At 44.7% G+C, this 15,809-nt stretch overlaps 3 protein-coding genes across 3 annotated transcripts; 2 read left to right on the forward strand and 1 right to left on the reverse strand.

Annotated features, from left to right (window-relative positions):
* The first annotated feature begins 1,595 nt into the window (after positions 1-1,595).
* Positions 1,596-6,115, forward strand: LOC139933163 (transmembrane protein 179). The gene is made up of 4 exons (XM_071927210.2): positions 1,596-2,054; positions 2,820-2,957; positions 3,450-3,528; positions 4,344-6,115. Exons 1-4 carry the CDS (start codon positions 1,732-1,734, stop codon positions 4,536-4,538), a joined length of 735 nt encoding a protein of 244 aa, XP_071783311.1. The 5' UTR covers positions 1,596-1,731; the 3' UTR covers positions 4,539-6,115.
* A 992-nt stretch (positions 6,116-7,107) lies between these two features.
* LOC139933142 (heterogeneous nuclear ribonucleoprotein U-like protein 2) lies at positions 7,108-11,985 on the forward strand. The gene is made up of 11 exons (XM_071927181.2): positions 7,108-7,879; positions 8,072-8,148; positions 8,357-8,611; positions 8,833-8,945; positions 9,074-9,340; positions 10,041-10,163; positions 10,310-10,411; positions 10,799-10,967; positions 11,205-11,432; positions 11,541-11,593; positions 11,714-11,985. The coding sequence occupies exons 1-11, from the start codon at positions 7,158-7,160 to the stop codon at positions 11,771-11,773; spliced, it is 2,169 nt and encodes a 722-aa protein (XP_071783282.2). The 5' UTR covers positions 7,108-7,157; the 3' UTR covers positions 11,774-11,985.
* A 249-nt stretch (positions 11,986-12,234) lies between these two features.
* On the reverse strand, positions 12,235-15,469 carry nudt22 (nudix (nucleoside diphosphate linked moiety X)-type motif 22). Its single transcript, XM_071927180.2, has 7 exons — positions 15,379-15,469; positions 14,306-14,465; positions 13,532-14,138; positions 13,293-13,394; positions 13,069-13,166; positions 12,619-12,712; positions 12,235-12,396 (listed from the first exon to the last, which is right to left on the reverse strand). Exons 2-7 carry the CDS (start codon positions 14,449-14,451, stop codon positions 12,235-12,237), a joined length of 1,209 nt encoding a protein of 402 aa, XP_071783281.2. The 5' UTR covers positions 14,452-14,465; positions 15,379-15,469.
* Positions 15,470-15,809: the final 340 nt, after the last annotated feature.

The raw sequence follows: 15,809 nt of genomic DNA on the forward strand, positions 1-15,809 counted from the left end.
GTTTGTATCTGGATGCTGATTTCTCAAGAAATTATGGAGAAAAAATGAATTTTTTAAACATAGTTTTAATTTTAGAGAAGGTTTCTGTTTCCACTGCCAGATATTGGTGGAAGAGAGGGGAAGTTTGAACTGAGCTTGACAATATTCGGGTAGGCTAAAACAGAGCAAAAGCCCCCACCCCACCTTATCCCACACTGTGTGCTGTCAAGCCTGAAATGTATCTTGATTAGTTTCATTGATCAGAGCTAATGTTTGATCAGGCCCTCACACAAGTCATCAGTGATAATGCTAAATATTCATCTATTCAGTAATTCACAGGGTGATTGGATCCACTTTCTCTGCATGAGCTGATAAAAATAGACCAGTTGGTTCAAAACAGTCGTATGTGCGTCACTGCTAGGGGGGATTTGTAGTGCCAAAGATCGTATATGTTCAGGAAGATGACATACTCATAAATTAAAAAACTAAAACTCGCCCAATCCGCTGTCTGCAAAAGTGGGCGTTAACCCTTACGCATGGCCTCTCCTTCTGAAATTGCATAAGCATAGCCAGGAATAAAGCAGCCGATCTGAAGCAGGCCTGAAACAAAGTTGTTTTTCTCCAAACTCGAGAACTACTCTCACAAAACATATTGTTAGCTCTAGATGTTAAAAACAAAATGAAGTGAAAACAACTATTTCACCTTGTTAACTAATTTTTCATGTCCTAATACTTCTTTCTATGTCCTGTTTAATGAAACATGCCAAAAAAAAAAATCAAGATATGAATTTTCTCATATATTTACATCAAAATTCCTTTATTCTCTGCAGATCCTAGAAATCGTGGACAAAATCCTCCTCCTCTCTTTCTTCCTCCTCAGCTTCCTGCACTCTGAGGTGATGCAGGTGATGGAGGTGATGGAGGTGTCCTGGTCCTCTACAATGTAACGCAGGCAAGCATCCAGTTCTTCTGAGTCACTCTCCGTGTTTGCTGTGGTCCACCCCTGCCCACTTTTGAACAATCTCTCTTCATGTTATGTCCTGCCCCAACAGTCTGTCTCAGCTGGAAATACATCAGACTATAGAAGCAAGACACACTAAAATTCCATTTCATGTTGTCTTTAACAATACTTTCAGGTTTTGTGTTATTTGGTTGAAAAAAAAAAGAAAAACAAAACTAAGAGGTTTTTAAAGGAAGATATATATAGACCATATCTCCCACTTTTCATCTTGTACATATATTTATTGAATTTTATTTTTCTCACTGTGTTCTACTGCTGTTATTTTGCACACCTTGCATACTTGCTGTTCAGTCATATTGGCTTCTCAACAGGTTTTAATGTTATATTCAATTCCTTTCTTTCTCATTCATATTATATATATTTTTTCCTTTGTATCCTATTATTTGCTGCTGTAATGACCCAATTGCAGTGGGGATTCTTAAAATGTAATCAATTCTAATTTTACTTTAGCATCAATACATTGAGAGCAGACGATGGCAGACTCATTTTGTGTGTTCCGGACATTGTGTCAGAGTGGGACCTCTCGCTCCCTCCTCCTCTCTGGACCTACCCAGTCTGGGCGTTGTATAACCGCTCGGAATGCGGAGCATGACTCGGTCTCCGCCTTTTCTTTAAATACCCAGCGCCACGGCGAGCCGTTACGTGGGAAATAAACAGGAGCGCTTAAATAATGCTTAAGAATTTTATATGCACAGTTTAGTTTTTGTGTTCACTGCTACTTGACTTCAGACATGGAGCTCGACCGGCGGCTGTTGCTGGCCCACTGCGCCGCCCACACCCTGTCGGTCCTGGCGGGGTTACTGGTGGTCGTCCCCATGGCTCTCAACGGCTCCGCTTTCAAAGGCCGCTGCGCCCTCTTCTCCACCGGCTACTGGAGGACCGAGAACCGGACCGAGCTGACGGGCCAGCCGGGAGACGTTTCCCACCTGGTCGTACAGCAGTGGGGGCCACCGGCAGCCTGCCAGTTCGCCACTTTCGTCGGTATATTCACGGTGCTGTACGGTGCGGCGCAAGGCTGGAGGTGTCTGTTCTATCTGCATGGGCGGCATGACGAGTAAGCACTGCTGGACACAACAACAAGCAGTACACACACATTTATCATGATAATAACACTGGTAACGTTAAAAATGTCATGAGCGTATATAATTATGTAATGATAAAAAATAGCCCACTACTACTTAGCCTACGCTATTATTACATTAGTCCAACTCTGCAACTACGTAGTAGTAGCAGCAGTAGTAGTGATAATAGTAGTAGCAGTAACAGTAGCAGTAGTGGTAGTAGTAGTAGCAGTAGTCGTGGTAATAGTACTAATAATAGTAGTAGCAGTACCAGTAGTAGTAGTCTAGAAGACAACCTGAAATATACAATATGTTGGACATACTATGCTGTGTTGTATCTGCAAGCATGTCCAAAATATATTTTTGGCCACTCAAAATAGAGAGAATGAATGTCATCTAAATACTTTTTTGACCAACTTTTTTATATTTTGAAACTCATCTCTTAACATATTCTGAAGTATAGGTGAAATGTATTTTCACTATTTAAACGTGTGCTGTGGTTAAAATGTCTACACATCTATCTTGAGCACTGCCGTGTTTAGGCATGAACGCTGCACTTAAATTTCTCATCAACTGAACCTGGGAATTATCTCCTTTTCTGCAGCATAATCTTAGCCTGAGTATGAGCCGTAATCATAATATTGGTTTGCACTCTACAGCTGTCTGTCTGCCCACATACAGTACATACATACTGTACATAACAAATGGCAGTTGGTGGATGCTTTTATCTGATGCATGTGTGATGCTTGTGTCTGCAGCACCCTGTTCTCCTCCTTCCTGACGGTGCTGCTGAGTCTGTGTGTGCTCTTCCTGTCTGGGGGGGCCAGCATCACCCTATCTCTGGGCCTGGCCTCCTGGTGTGACACCGTCACCGATGACAACACACGTCCATACAGGTAGGTCAGCTGCTGCTAAACCTTCTATCATGATGTAGTGGTGGCTGTACTGTAACCCCACCCTCCTATATTTTGATGCTCATCAGACTGACAGGTGGATATACTCTAAGTCCCAGAGAGGTGTCTATGCAGCATTTCCTTACAGTGATCAATAAAGTCTAACATCATTATGTTGTTATTATATACCCCTCAGCTCCATTATTGGCTTTTTGAGTGATACAAATCTCCTGAGGAGAGCCATATTGTAGTGAACACCTGTCTGTCTGTCTGTTTATCAGCCACTGAGAACCAAAACAGTTGGGAACAGCTGATCCAATATTGGTATTGTACTTCTAAAAGGGCACAGCAGAGAGGTGGAATACATTGTTGCCCATATTAGCTACTGATTACCCCAGACTGTTGCTGTTTCAGACCATTCTTCAAGAGTGTTAGCTTGTCTGTGTTCTCTGCTCATGTAGCTTACCTCGTCCCTTTATGTGTGTTTGTGTTTAGCTGTGCTGAGTCCCAGTCTGTCCCGCTTTACCTGGATGTGGACAGCTCCTCCTTCTACACAGAGCTCACTCTGGCACAGGTAGGACTGATATGTGTGTATAAACATAGGCATACATGCTCAGAAGTATGCATGCATAAATACACACCCACACACATGTTGCCTCTAACGCATTCCGATGGAGAAGCTGTTATTTATATGACTTGTTGAATACTCAATTCAGATTGACCAATGGAATGCATTCTGAGGTTTGTTATTTCTGAATAACACTGAATCATATCACTCTGCAGTCAAGAAGTCCGGTCCATGTTGTTGATTTCTAATCAAATGAACTCGTGACTCTTTGTGGCAAAAAGACATTACACCTTGGTTACTGCAGACGGTCCTGCAGGACTAGTTTTATGGCAGAAGCTTGAGAATCATTTGAAATCAATATTTTGTGTCAAACGATTGATGTCTTTGGCAAGTAGCCATGTAATAAATGGGATAATGTACAGCGAGTCGGTCATTATTGCAAAATAAGCCCCTTTGCTTTGCGTCTTGAATCACCTTGTCAGGGCTTATTTTGCAATAATGACCGACTCAATGTATTTTATCCTTTACTTAATTGTGCTGAGTTCACTGATGTTCTAAGGTTTGGTAGTAAAACATCTTCTCGTAAAGTAGCACTCAATTTCTTTGCTATAAACTACCCATATAGAGAAAATGTTTAGATTTATTCCTCTTCTATTCTGCACAAAAATGAATACACAACATTTCACTATGACTGCTTCATGTACAGAGAATAACAAGGTGGCTTAAGAGACACACACACAGCAGTTAAATTTATTTAGAGGTTGTCTTTGTGTGTGTGTGTCTGTGTGACAGTGTGTCTGACTCCGTCTCTCTGCCCTCAGGCATCTCTGTGGTGTGTGACGGCTCTGTGGCTGGCCCAGTCCATCCTGTCCTTCCTGCGGCTCTACCACTCCCACAGCCAGCACATCAGCGGGCCTTGCCTGCCCCGGGAGAAGGAGCTGCTGCTGGGACACACCCCCTCCGACGGCTCCCCCACACCTCCACACCCCCCGGCGACTCCCACCATCTTAATCTGATCCGATGTCTCGTCAGAGGAGCCGCAGCATACACGCTACTTTCAACAGCGCTGGTTTCAACGACTATTTTAAAAAGGATATAATGAATTATCTGCGATGGATTGATTTTGACTGGAACATAAATTGCCCCAAAAGTTTAAACTCTACCAATTATGCACTCCAGGTAGACTAAAGCAAATTATGGAATCTAAAGGATTTCAGTGAGTAATTGAGCCAGGACTAATAGGGAATGAGACAGTGATATAATATGAGATACTTCGCTGCTCAATCTAAATTCTGTTTGAAACCTCAAAGTGATTTTTGCTCTCATCATAATGTGAAATGTCTGCTTTCTACGTTTCTTACCACTGGTTGTAGAGTATAGACATCTAAGTATGGTCCAGGACATAATAGTTAATATATTATGGCATGTTATTATTCAATTATTATTGCAATATCATATAAGACAAGGTCTGAACAAGGCCAAACCTCCCGCCCCAAAAATGACATGGTACTGCCTTCCCAGTTCGCCCTGCATCTCCCCAAACACCCAACTCCTAACTGTGATACCAAAACTGATTCTTCTTCAGGTCAAAAGGGATTTAACAGACGGAAGAAAGACAAAACAGAATAGTTGAAACAATTGGATTCAGTGATCTAACGACCACGGTGTTATTCAGAAGCTGATCCTTGTCATTTGACCGTCACAGTGACTTTGTGATTCTTGTGCATTGTATTCACATCATTGACGACACCACATGCTGCCAGTGGCCTTAGGTTGCTGTACACATGGTGATTTTCCTATAGTCAGTGTTGAATCAATTTCATATGCATGGTTGTAAATTGTTCTGCTGGATTCTGACATTTTGCACGTTTGTATACTGGAAGCCTGTCGTCTGGGAGAAAACACTTTTGTTTACTGTCCTAACATTCAGATGTAGCACTGAGGCGCTTTCATTGCGACGCATGTGGTAAGAGTGTGACTGAGCCACTATGTAGCTGAAACAGGCTCACTGTGTGAGCATGGCTTCAATGTTCTGTTGTGTAACGGAAATCGCTGTCTCCTCTCTTCTTGTGAAGATTTTCAGAATGAAGCCGTGTGTGTGGACGCGACTGCTCAAGGCATCCCATGAAGCAGACAAATCGACTTAGAAATTAGCTGTGTACAGTCTGTAGGATTTATCCCATGCAGTGTGGATAATTAGAACTAAACTCTGAGCGATCGAGGATAGTTTTCATATTGAGAAAGATTTGCGCTGAGCCAAAAAGGGTCAACGGAGGGGGAATATAAGGGGAGCAATTCTAACTTTGCTGAGCCAAAAAGTAGTGATCCAAAGTTGTTGTTTCTAACCTTCTTACTTACTTCTTAACCTTTGACCCAAGCAGTTGTAATGATACACAGATGGTGGAGCAAAAGAATCAGAAGTAAAGAGAGATGAGACAGTATTATCATTGAATTGAAATGTAATTTATGGAATATTTTTTGTATTATAACTGACTGTTGCTTTTTTACCACTTACGCCTGTTTTGTGCTCATTTATATTCCTGTTTTTGCATTTGTCTGTTTGTCCAATAAAAACCTTCCTATCATGAAAGAATATTGTTTTTAAGTGTCGTAACTCCCTCATACTGAAAAAGTGTAAGAAATAGACCTACATTTGTGGGTGCATTCATTTACATGGGTGTCAATTGTGCATTATTTCTCCTGTTTGAACTATGCTGATAGACCGATCAGGTTTTAGGGAGCATAAACTGTTTCTGCGAGTGTGGAAATCTTCAACAGCAGATCAGCATTAAAACATGTTCTATTTATTTAACCTTTATTTAACCAGGTAGACTCATTGAGATTAAGAATCCCTTTTTTCAACAGATCTGGCCCAGACAGCAGTCAAACATCAAGCCAAACATAAAAGTTGTTATATGTTGTTATAAACAATATATAAAAGCAAAATATAAAGTCAAACTTTCTAAAGGTGCTCAAAAAGTAGTAATCCATTATCAAACCAGCATCATGGGTCAAACATTTAAATCCTGACTAAACAAAGCATAGGTACTGTAGCTCCTTATTAAATCTGCCACAAGCAGTTTAAACTCACCAGCTCTTTCTTTAATTTTACAATGTGTTTCATGGAGAAATAGCAAAATACATGGAAGCACTTTTGCCTAATTCACTTCTGAGCTTAGGGACAGATGACAAAAACAATTCCTGTGATTAAGCTGTGAGCCTTATGGAGGTTGAACTGTGACACTGGCTTGTAGTGTGGGATTGTTGTGAGTTCCAGGACATACTGGAGCTGAGGGTACTGAAAAGATTAATAAAAGTACATTTTCCAATTTGCATTAACGTTTGAATTAAATAACTATACGCTAAAGTTGAAGTGACATATTTGGTCGCTGGGTGGCAGTAAGACTCCTGCAAGCGTCCAATCTGCCGAAAACTTCAGCAGAAGAAAAAGAAGTGAAGGCAGAACAGCGAACCAATCACAATCCAGGGCACCATATTGAATTTTTGTTTGTGTTTTGGTCCAACTAGTACCGCGCAGCTTTTCCAACAGTTAACATTTGCACAAACCTTTGTTTTTACTGAGGAGCATACATGTAGAAGCCAAAAAACGACGGAATACAACTAACAAGGCAAAAATGAAGCTGACGCAAATCAAAAAGTTCAAAGTGCCTGAGCTGCGGGCCAGACTGGAGGAACTTGGGCTGGACACCAAGGGGCTGAAGGCTGAGCTGGTCGGGAGACTGTGGTCCGCTGTTGAGGCAGGACTGCAAATACAGACAAGTCAAACTTCCCAGGACGGCGACACTGTTTCTGTTTCTGACGACGGAGAGGAGGTAAAAACACCAAATGACAGCCCGCCGACACCGTCAACACCGATGGAGGTGGACGCCGCCTCCGCCTCGTCTCTCTCCCCGGCAGCTGGTGACCTCCTTCCCGCTGCCGTCCCGTCCACATCACCCTGCAAACCCGGCTCTGCCAGAAAGTACACGGACACTGCCACTCAGACAGAGGCGGGTACTGATGTGTCAACACCGCTGCTAGACTCTGAAGTTATCGCAAAGTGTCAGACAGTAAATAAAGGCTCGCAGGAGACACGCAGAGAAAGGGAACCGACAGTTGAACAGACCGTCCAGGAGCTCCCAGTCCAAGAAAACACCCAGCACCACAACATTACAGTTGCACAAGCCCCTGTTTCCAAACCTGGGTCCAAACGGACGGGTTCAGGGCACGACCCGGTGTCCCAAGCCGAGGGTGGAGAGGAAGAAGAGGCAGGAGAGGACAGGAGACTTGTTTCACTGGAGGAGAGGATCAGAGGCAGGGCTTTCTACGAGTTCAAAGAGGAGATCCGCTATAAAAGGTACTGCATGTGTGACGGGCAGCATTCAGGCTATATAAAGTGGTATCCACAAAGGAGATGGAGCCATCACCAACTAACTTAGGGGCTTTTCAAAGTCTGATCTTTTATAACAGGAGTGTCATGGGTGTCATCCAGTTTCTCTTTCTCTCTCTCTCTCTCTCTCTCTCTCTCTCTCTCCCCCTCTCCACCCAGGGCCAAATCACCACAGCCTCTGCCAGAAAAAGTGGAGGCAGAGGAGAAGGATGAAGACAAAGTCCGATTAGATCCATGTAAGTCTATAGTAAACACTGACTGACTAACTTGATGAAGATGGGATATCAAAGACTCCTCATCTACCGTTACAGCTTTATTTTCATCTATTCTCAGTTTATTTTGTCAAGAGAATTGTCCCAGTTGATGCAGTGTCTTATAACAAAATAAAAGCAGTGGACAGGAGCAGAAAAGACATTTTGAATCCCTGTGTCCTTGTTTCCACAGATGGCTCTGACCTCCACTTTGAGGTGGGTGCTGACGGAGCCTGCGGCCAGCCACGCTTCTGGGCCCGGTCCCCCCTGCTGTGGTCGGGCTGCAGGCTCACCCACGGGGTGCTGCGGGGCAGGGTGGGCTTCGAGGTGAGGCTGGAGAGGAAGCTGCTGGCTGCGGAGCTGAAGGAACAGCAGGAAGGGGGTCGAGGCCTGGAGCCCTACGGCCTGAGAGTAGGTTGGTCAGCGGCTAACGGCTCTCTGCTGCTGGGTGAGGATTAGGAACCAGGATTATTTCACGTTAGTTTCAGGGTTTGGAGGGTTTTGGAACACATTCGCATTCACTTTCCATGAAGATTCTTGTTTCCCCCCGTTTTCTGCACCCACATTCAATCACACTTTTTCTCTGTCTTCCTCTCATTTCTTCTATTTTTTTCTTAATTTCTCACTTGGTTGTTTCCTCCCTCCGGCTCTCCATCTGTCCTGTCCCAGGTGAAGACGACTTCTCTTATGCTTATGATGGACGCGGCAAAAAAGTGTCAGGTGGAACGGAGGAGGAGTTTGGAGAACCCTTCTCAGAGGGCGATATCATTGGCTGTTACGCTGTGAGTGACACCTGTCTGCTTCTTTTCTCTCCATCTCTTCCTCTCTTTATATTCTTTGGGGCTTTAACGTTGACTGTGCCTGTGTGTATGTGTGTGTGTGTGTGATGTTTATGCGTGCACATCCACAGTCCTTCTCCACAGAAGGTGCTGCTGAGCTGTCCTTCCATAAGAACGGTCTTTTCGTGGGTGTGGCGTTTTCCCTGGGTGTCGCGGTGCTGCAGGGTCGCGCTCTCTTCCCTCACGCTCTCTGTAAGAGCTGCTCAGTCAGATTCCTCCTGGACCCCACGGCCCCGCCCTGGTACCCCAGCCCTCCAGGGTTCAGCCCGCTGGCGGCCCTCCCTGCCGGGGACAGGCTCCGCGCCGCGGTGGCCCCAACATCCAGAACACAGTGTGAGGTGAGAGAGAGAGGAGTTACGGGGCGGCCTTGCTGGGGGAAGAGTGTACGATCCAGATTGTGACAGTGGCTGGGTTTTTATCCAAGTATTTTTATGTGAAGTGTGACGTATCGAATTGGAAAGGCTAAATGGAAACGGCACATTTTGGTCAAATTTCCTCTATTTCACAAGGACGTTTTTATGCTTTCCTGTTTTTTGTTGATAAAGAAATTGTGATGGATAGCGATGGAAACAAATTTGTGGAATAAATTAAGATGTATGCTTGCCATGATCCGTCCGACAAATGGTTCGTTCTCATTGCACAACAATTTAATATCTGCTTTGGGAATTCTTCATTGTTACAGCCAAACTGATTGTAAAATGTCTTTCCAGCACAAACTCCCAGTTGTATGGCCATTAGTTGGTATATTTGAATATTGCCAAATGCATTTTTTTTGTCTCGGGACTGGAGGAAAAATGGCCGAAAAACTTGCCCACTAATCAATTCTTGAAAGCCTCCCCTCCTGGTTTTTGATCTATTTCCATGTGCAGAAAGCCTATTTATTTGCTTCAAGCCCATTGATAAAAACACACCTAACACATGTTTTTTTGTGACCTTTCAAAAATTTGCTTAAAATTAGCCTGCTAATTAGATGGAAGCATCACTAGTGACCTATTCTTTTTTCTTTCCATACCCCCTCCCCTCTCTGCCTCTCTATAGGTGGTGATGATGGTGGGTCTCCCTGGTTCTGGGAAGAGCCACTGGGCCAGGTCTTTCATGGAGCAGCAGCCAGAGAAACGCTTCAAGCTCCTGGGCACCGAGGAGCTGCTCACCTGCATGATGGTCAGTCAAACCTCCAGTCTGTTCATCAACACTACATACCGTACTCACTTTTGAAGATGCCTGGATGACGCTTGTTACATTTCTGACCAATGGTGTTTTTTGAGCCAAATGTGTATTAACCTGTGTGTGTGTGTGTGTGTGTACAGAGCGGTGGTCAGAAGGAGAGCAGGCTGCAGCAGGCCTGTCAGTGTCTGACTGAGCTGATCAAGATGGCTGCTCATACTCCAGGCAACTACATCCTTGACCAGGTAACCCTTCACTATTTTTATAGTCTATACTTTTTTTTTTTTGTCATCCTGCTTGATAGTTTAGTTGTTTTAGAGCCTTGTACAGCTGTGTCTGGTCCATGTCTACCTTGTTTAGGCTTGTTTCCCTCTCTTCTACTTACTCCCACGTTAAAACCATGACACAATAAACAGCTGGTGTTAGTGGTTAGCTAATAATGATGATGACAAGAAGCATAACTATATGTTATTACCATAACCATTTTCTTCACAGTCACAACCAATCAGTGAAGTACAGAAAACAATAAGACAATAAGAGTCCTTTGTTTAAACTCATTAAATCCCATCAGTTTTCATGGTGCCTCCCCAGTTCTCTTATGGTCTTCTCTCTTCCCGTCCGTCTGTTTCCAGTGCAACGTTCTCTTCTCTGCGCGCCGTCACAAGCTGCAGCTGTTCAGGGGCTTCAGGCGGTGGGCGGTGGTGGTCTTCCCCTCAGCAGAGGAGTGGAAGAGACGACTGGCCCAGCACCAGACACGGGACGGGGAGCAGATCCCAGACACCGCCCTGCTCAAACTCCAAGGTCTGACTCATACAGATATTATAGAAATGATACTATCTGATAAGCTGCTGCTGCACTCACAGCCTTTTGTGGGGTAAAGGTGCTGTGGGAACTGTGGGAGTTCCTATTCCTTTTTCAAATGCTCCTTTCCTTTTGCACTCTATTCTATTCCATGCTGCATTGCTATAATCCTCACAGACTTCATTTTTGTTTCTATGATGCCTCCATAACTTGGAGTGATTTCCCTTCTTTCCCCAGTGAGCTGCAGTCTTCCAGAGCAGCAGAGTGAGCTGTTGGAGGAGTTGCAGTATGTCGAGCTGCCTCAGGAACAGGCACAAGCGCTCCTGCAGGACTACAGAGCGGAGGCACGCAGACTTCTGCCCCCCGTCCCCAAACCAGAGAAGAAGAAACCCCGCCTTCATAAGAACAGACCCCTCCCATACGGCCCTCCCTCCTCGTATAGGAATCACTGGAATGGGAAAAATGGTGAGTAGGAGAAATGGATAGACAGTATTTGGGCGGTCTGAGCACCTCAATGAACCTGTTTGCTTGTTAAGACCTTATTTGAGGTGACTTTCATGACTGTTTTTGTAGGGTGGAATGAAACGAGGCTCAACCTGCAGTCATGGAGCCAGCAGCCAAGATATGTGAGTGCAGTATAGCTGTGAATATACTTAAGTTCAAGTTCACATGCCTTGTTTTATATTTAAACTGATTTATAATGAACATAATCTCATCCTCCTTTTGTCTCATTCTTTAAATTTCAGTGGAACTTGCCTTATCAAGACCAGGGATACTACTACAGCGGTTATGAGGGTTACTGGTGAAGTAACATGGAGATGAAACACAAACTGTCTAGGTTTACATGGGCACCAACTCCATTGAGGTCATTGTTTTGTACAAACAAAAGAGAGTTGGCTAAATCAGCAAATGACATTCAACAGAGAACAGTCTAACAGTCTACAGTCTACATGGAGTGTGTGTTTAACTACAAAACTTGATGTAGTTAGTATTGCACCAACTTGTTAAGAAGGTTATTATATGCACTCCCTGCTTTGACCAATCAATTTTAATCAGTGTTGCTGTACTTAATAATTTTAATGACAAAAAAAGTCAATTTCTAGGATTTTTATTCAACAAAAGTTTTACAAAATTTAATAGAGTTTTTACTGTACACTTTACAAATGTAAGAAAAATATGTTTTGCACAGCCTTGAAAAACTGTAGAGGTCAAAGAGTAATAAAGCCATGAGCTTTGTTGATGAAACTGTTTCCTTGTGTACATTTGGTCATCTGGATCCGCGGTCTGGTGTGTTATCCTGAGTGTCAGATCGTTTGCTGCTGTCTTGTTGTCTGTCAGGCATCACTAGCTGATAGAGCAGCACTGCTCCCTTGGCTGAAGGACACAGCTCCGACCACAGAGGGCTGCTCCTGTCCAGCCGCAACACGTCCTTCAAATCACACAAACACATTACCATGCAAACATCCAACTATTTTACATTTTGATGCTTTAAGATGTTTCTTTTTAGCTGTTTTCAGATATTTTTCCTGAATTTCTTTTGTCAGATACATTTCTTAGATCTAGATCTTGCTATACATTTGACACTTGTTGAAAGTGTGTTCTGGTGGTGCCATGCATGCACTTAATGTATTTGTAAGTATTGATTCCTTACTGTTCTGCTGAGGAAGACGATGTCTGTGGACTCGTGGGCCTCCGCTCCTCCTCTCCAGTACAGCTCTCTGACTTCATCAGAGGTTAATGAGCAGCTGGAGACACACAGATATACACATCTCTATGGTTGGATATGAGCTCCAGTTTTGACCTCTGGACTCCATATTGGAAGATTGCTGTTGTTGATACAGTATTGAATTGTCTGTCTACACTGTACGTGGGTAGATAATATTGGTGAGAGCGAAACCTATGATTACAAGAGCCATTCTTACAATTGGAATAATTTCTAGTGAATTACATAATGAAATTAAACTATTCCTCATTTTGCTGAGAAACCCCCTCAAGCACCCCTGGAGGTCCCTGGACCCAGCTTTGAGAACCACTCCTGTAAGATAAAACAACAACAGTGCCACAGTCTGTTATGACTGATTAAAATAGGAAGAGGAAGTACCTGATGTAGAACTCGGCGCTCGGTCTGCCGGCGCTGGTGTGGTTCAGAGCGACGCCCATCAGGACCGGTTCTCCAAGGAAACTCAGAGGAACATTCACCTGCAGACAGACAGGAGAGAAGTGAACAATGCAGTGTCAAACTCTTTCAGCCTCCTATTCACATAACTCTTGATATACTAGATTTGGGTCTTGGCTCTCTGCTTTCTAGCTTTCGGAGGAACCCACCTCGTCTCTGATCTCGGCGCACACAGAGGAGAAGAGCTCCGACACCACGGCCTCCTGCCTCTGCTGCAGCATGGCCACGCTGATCTGCTCCTCACACACCGCCTGGGGGGAGCAGGGCAGACCGGTGAGGGGATGAACACATGGGTGACACACTGAAATTGAACATGCTGCTGTAAGTTGATAAAAGGCAAGGTTTGGGATTTGGAGATGCCTCCTCAATCTCTCTCTTTCTTCCTCACCTGAGGTTCTGGGTGCCCCCCTGGGATGTCCAGCAGCCCGCCCGCCTCCGCCACCCTCTGGCTCCTCCTGATCAACACCACCTGTCCGTCACGTGTGCACAGGACTCCGCCCACCCCCAGAGGCTGGGCCAGTAGCGCCAGAGGATCCCCGAACTCCGCCTCCCCGCGCCTACGTAGCTCCGCCGCTCGGCAGGACCAGTTGGTGCCCAGGAAGTCCTTGTAGCACGTAAGACCCAGTCTCAAAGAGAGGAGAGGACTGGATTCTGGATCATCTGTGGGAGGATTCGCTGTAACGCCATCAGATGCACTGCAGCCAGAGGTGGAGGCAGCTTGTACCAGTGGACTTGCTGTCTGCTGGATGACACCGTCTCCGTTTCCTCTGTGACAATTGTCGGTGTCACGCAAATCCTCCTCCCCTCGGGGTGAAAGAGTGCAGGGCGGGGGTCTGGGGGAGACAGCAGGTGAGGGAGGACACTTGGAGGAGGCCAAGCTGAAAGAGTGCAGCCTGAATTTGGCCCCGTTGAACAGCCACGGCTCCCTGGACACCCGCTCTGTCCACACCTCGTCTATGTGGCGCTCCAGAGCCGCATCTGTCTGCCTGTCAAACCTGGGGAGAGGGAGACATGCTGTGAAATTCTGGAAACTTTTGTCTCCAGAAAATACATTGATTGTACTTGGCAATTAAAGTGAGTCTGATTCAAGTGCCTATGACTTTAAAACATTCCTATGTCAACTGTTTGAACCCATTTTGGACCCTCTACCCTCTGGTCCTACCTCTCAGACAGCTCCACTTGTACCCGGGACTGCAGGAGCCCCCTCCAGGCTGCACAGTGCAGCAGCACAGACACCTCTGGGTCCATCTCACACTGGAGATTACCATTGGCCTCTTCACCCATCTCTTCACACCACAGTGACACCATTCAGTGTTGTACGTCTGCATAAAACAGGGTGCACTGATTCAGTGGAATTAATAACAACAGTAGAGACAGTTCTACTTATACAATTCATAGTATTCTGTTACATCACCACAGGCCCATCATGGTAGGAAAATAACAGGTGATTGTAATCAAATGAGCTGTGTATATGGTAAAGCACCATATTGGTAGGAAATGCATGTGACATCATGGGATTACTATGAATACGTCATTTCAAAAAACCTAGGCTGGCAACTTTCGTGCAATTACAGGTGAGTTTACAAAGGCTTCGAACGCGGTTCAGCCAATCAGAACTGAGGACCGGACCTATCCGTTTAACACGTCACTAAACAAGCAAACTTGTCTGTAGCGATTCCCCTATGTTATACTTATGTTATTCGTTGACGTTATATATCAGTGTACATGTATCAGACTTTTCGGCTGTGAATGTGAAACTCAAAGTTTCATGAGGCTGACGAACAACCTTGAGCTGGAGACTCAGGCCGCGGCCACACTGATCCGTTTTGTCTGTCCGTCTCCGTTCATTTCAATTTATTTTCAATGAGAGCTGTCCGCTGTCCGGGCAGCGCTTATGACACGTCCGTCTCCGTCAGATTTCCGTCCGTTTTGACGGACAGAAAGTTCAACCCAGTTGAACTTTTTCTGGACGGACGGATTCGTCACCGCAAATCAGAGGCGTTTTTAAAAAAATAGAGTTGACGTTCCAAAACAGCCCAACGGACATAAATCTATCCGTTAGTAACTCTGTCCGTTTTCTGATGGATCAGTGTGGCCGCGGCTTCAGGTTGCGTCCAGCCCTCCGTGTACTTGCGGAAGCCCAGGAGACTATAAAACCTCCTTGCCGGAAGAGCTATTATAACCTATTAAATACCATTTCGCATGAAAAAGTAGCCAAAGCTTCATTTATCTTACCATCCATTGGTAGTGCTGCTAGTCTTGGTGGAAACACGTTCTTTTCGATTTGTTTTAGGAAGAAAATAATGCAGAATGTTTTCCTCTTCTTCTTCAGACGGATGGCAAAAAATGCTCATTACTGCCACCCTGTGATCTTGAGTCAAGAGTGTGAACCTTATTCCCCGTCACCCATTCCTTCATACAAATCCAGGTTATAATACTTCATCACCCACATCCTTGGGCCAGAGATTAATTTGGTCCATAGAACAATGCACAAGCTTGCATTGCACCCCTGTAGGAGAACACAGCAACCAAAGGGTTAAAATCCCGGCAAAACAAAAACGTGCAGCAGTGTGTGAAATGCAGTGTCAAGCAAACAAGACAGAAAAACCAAACTTCCGGTCATAACTTAGTCTACGGCCTACGGTTATTCTAATGAAAAGTGACAA

The sequence above is a fragment of the Centroberyx gerrardi genome, chromosome 16, assembly GCF_048128805.1.
Source record: "Centroberyx gerrardi isolate f3 chromosome 16, fCenGer3.hap1.cur.20231027, whole genome shotgun sequence".
Lineage (NCBI taxonomy): Eukaryota > Metazoa > Chordata > Actinopteri > Beryciformes > Berycidae > Centroberyx > Centroberyx gerrardi.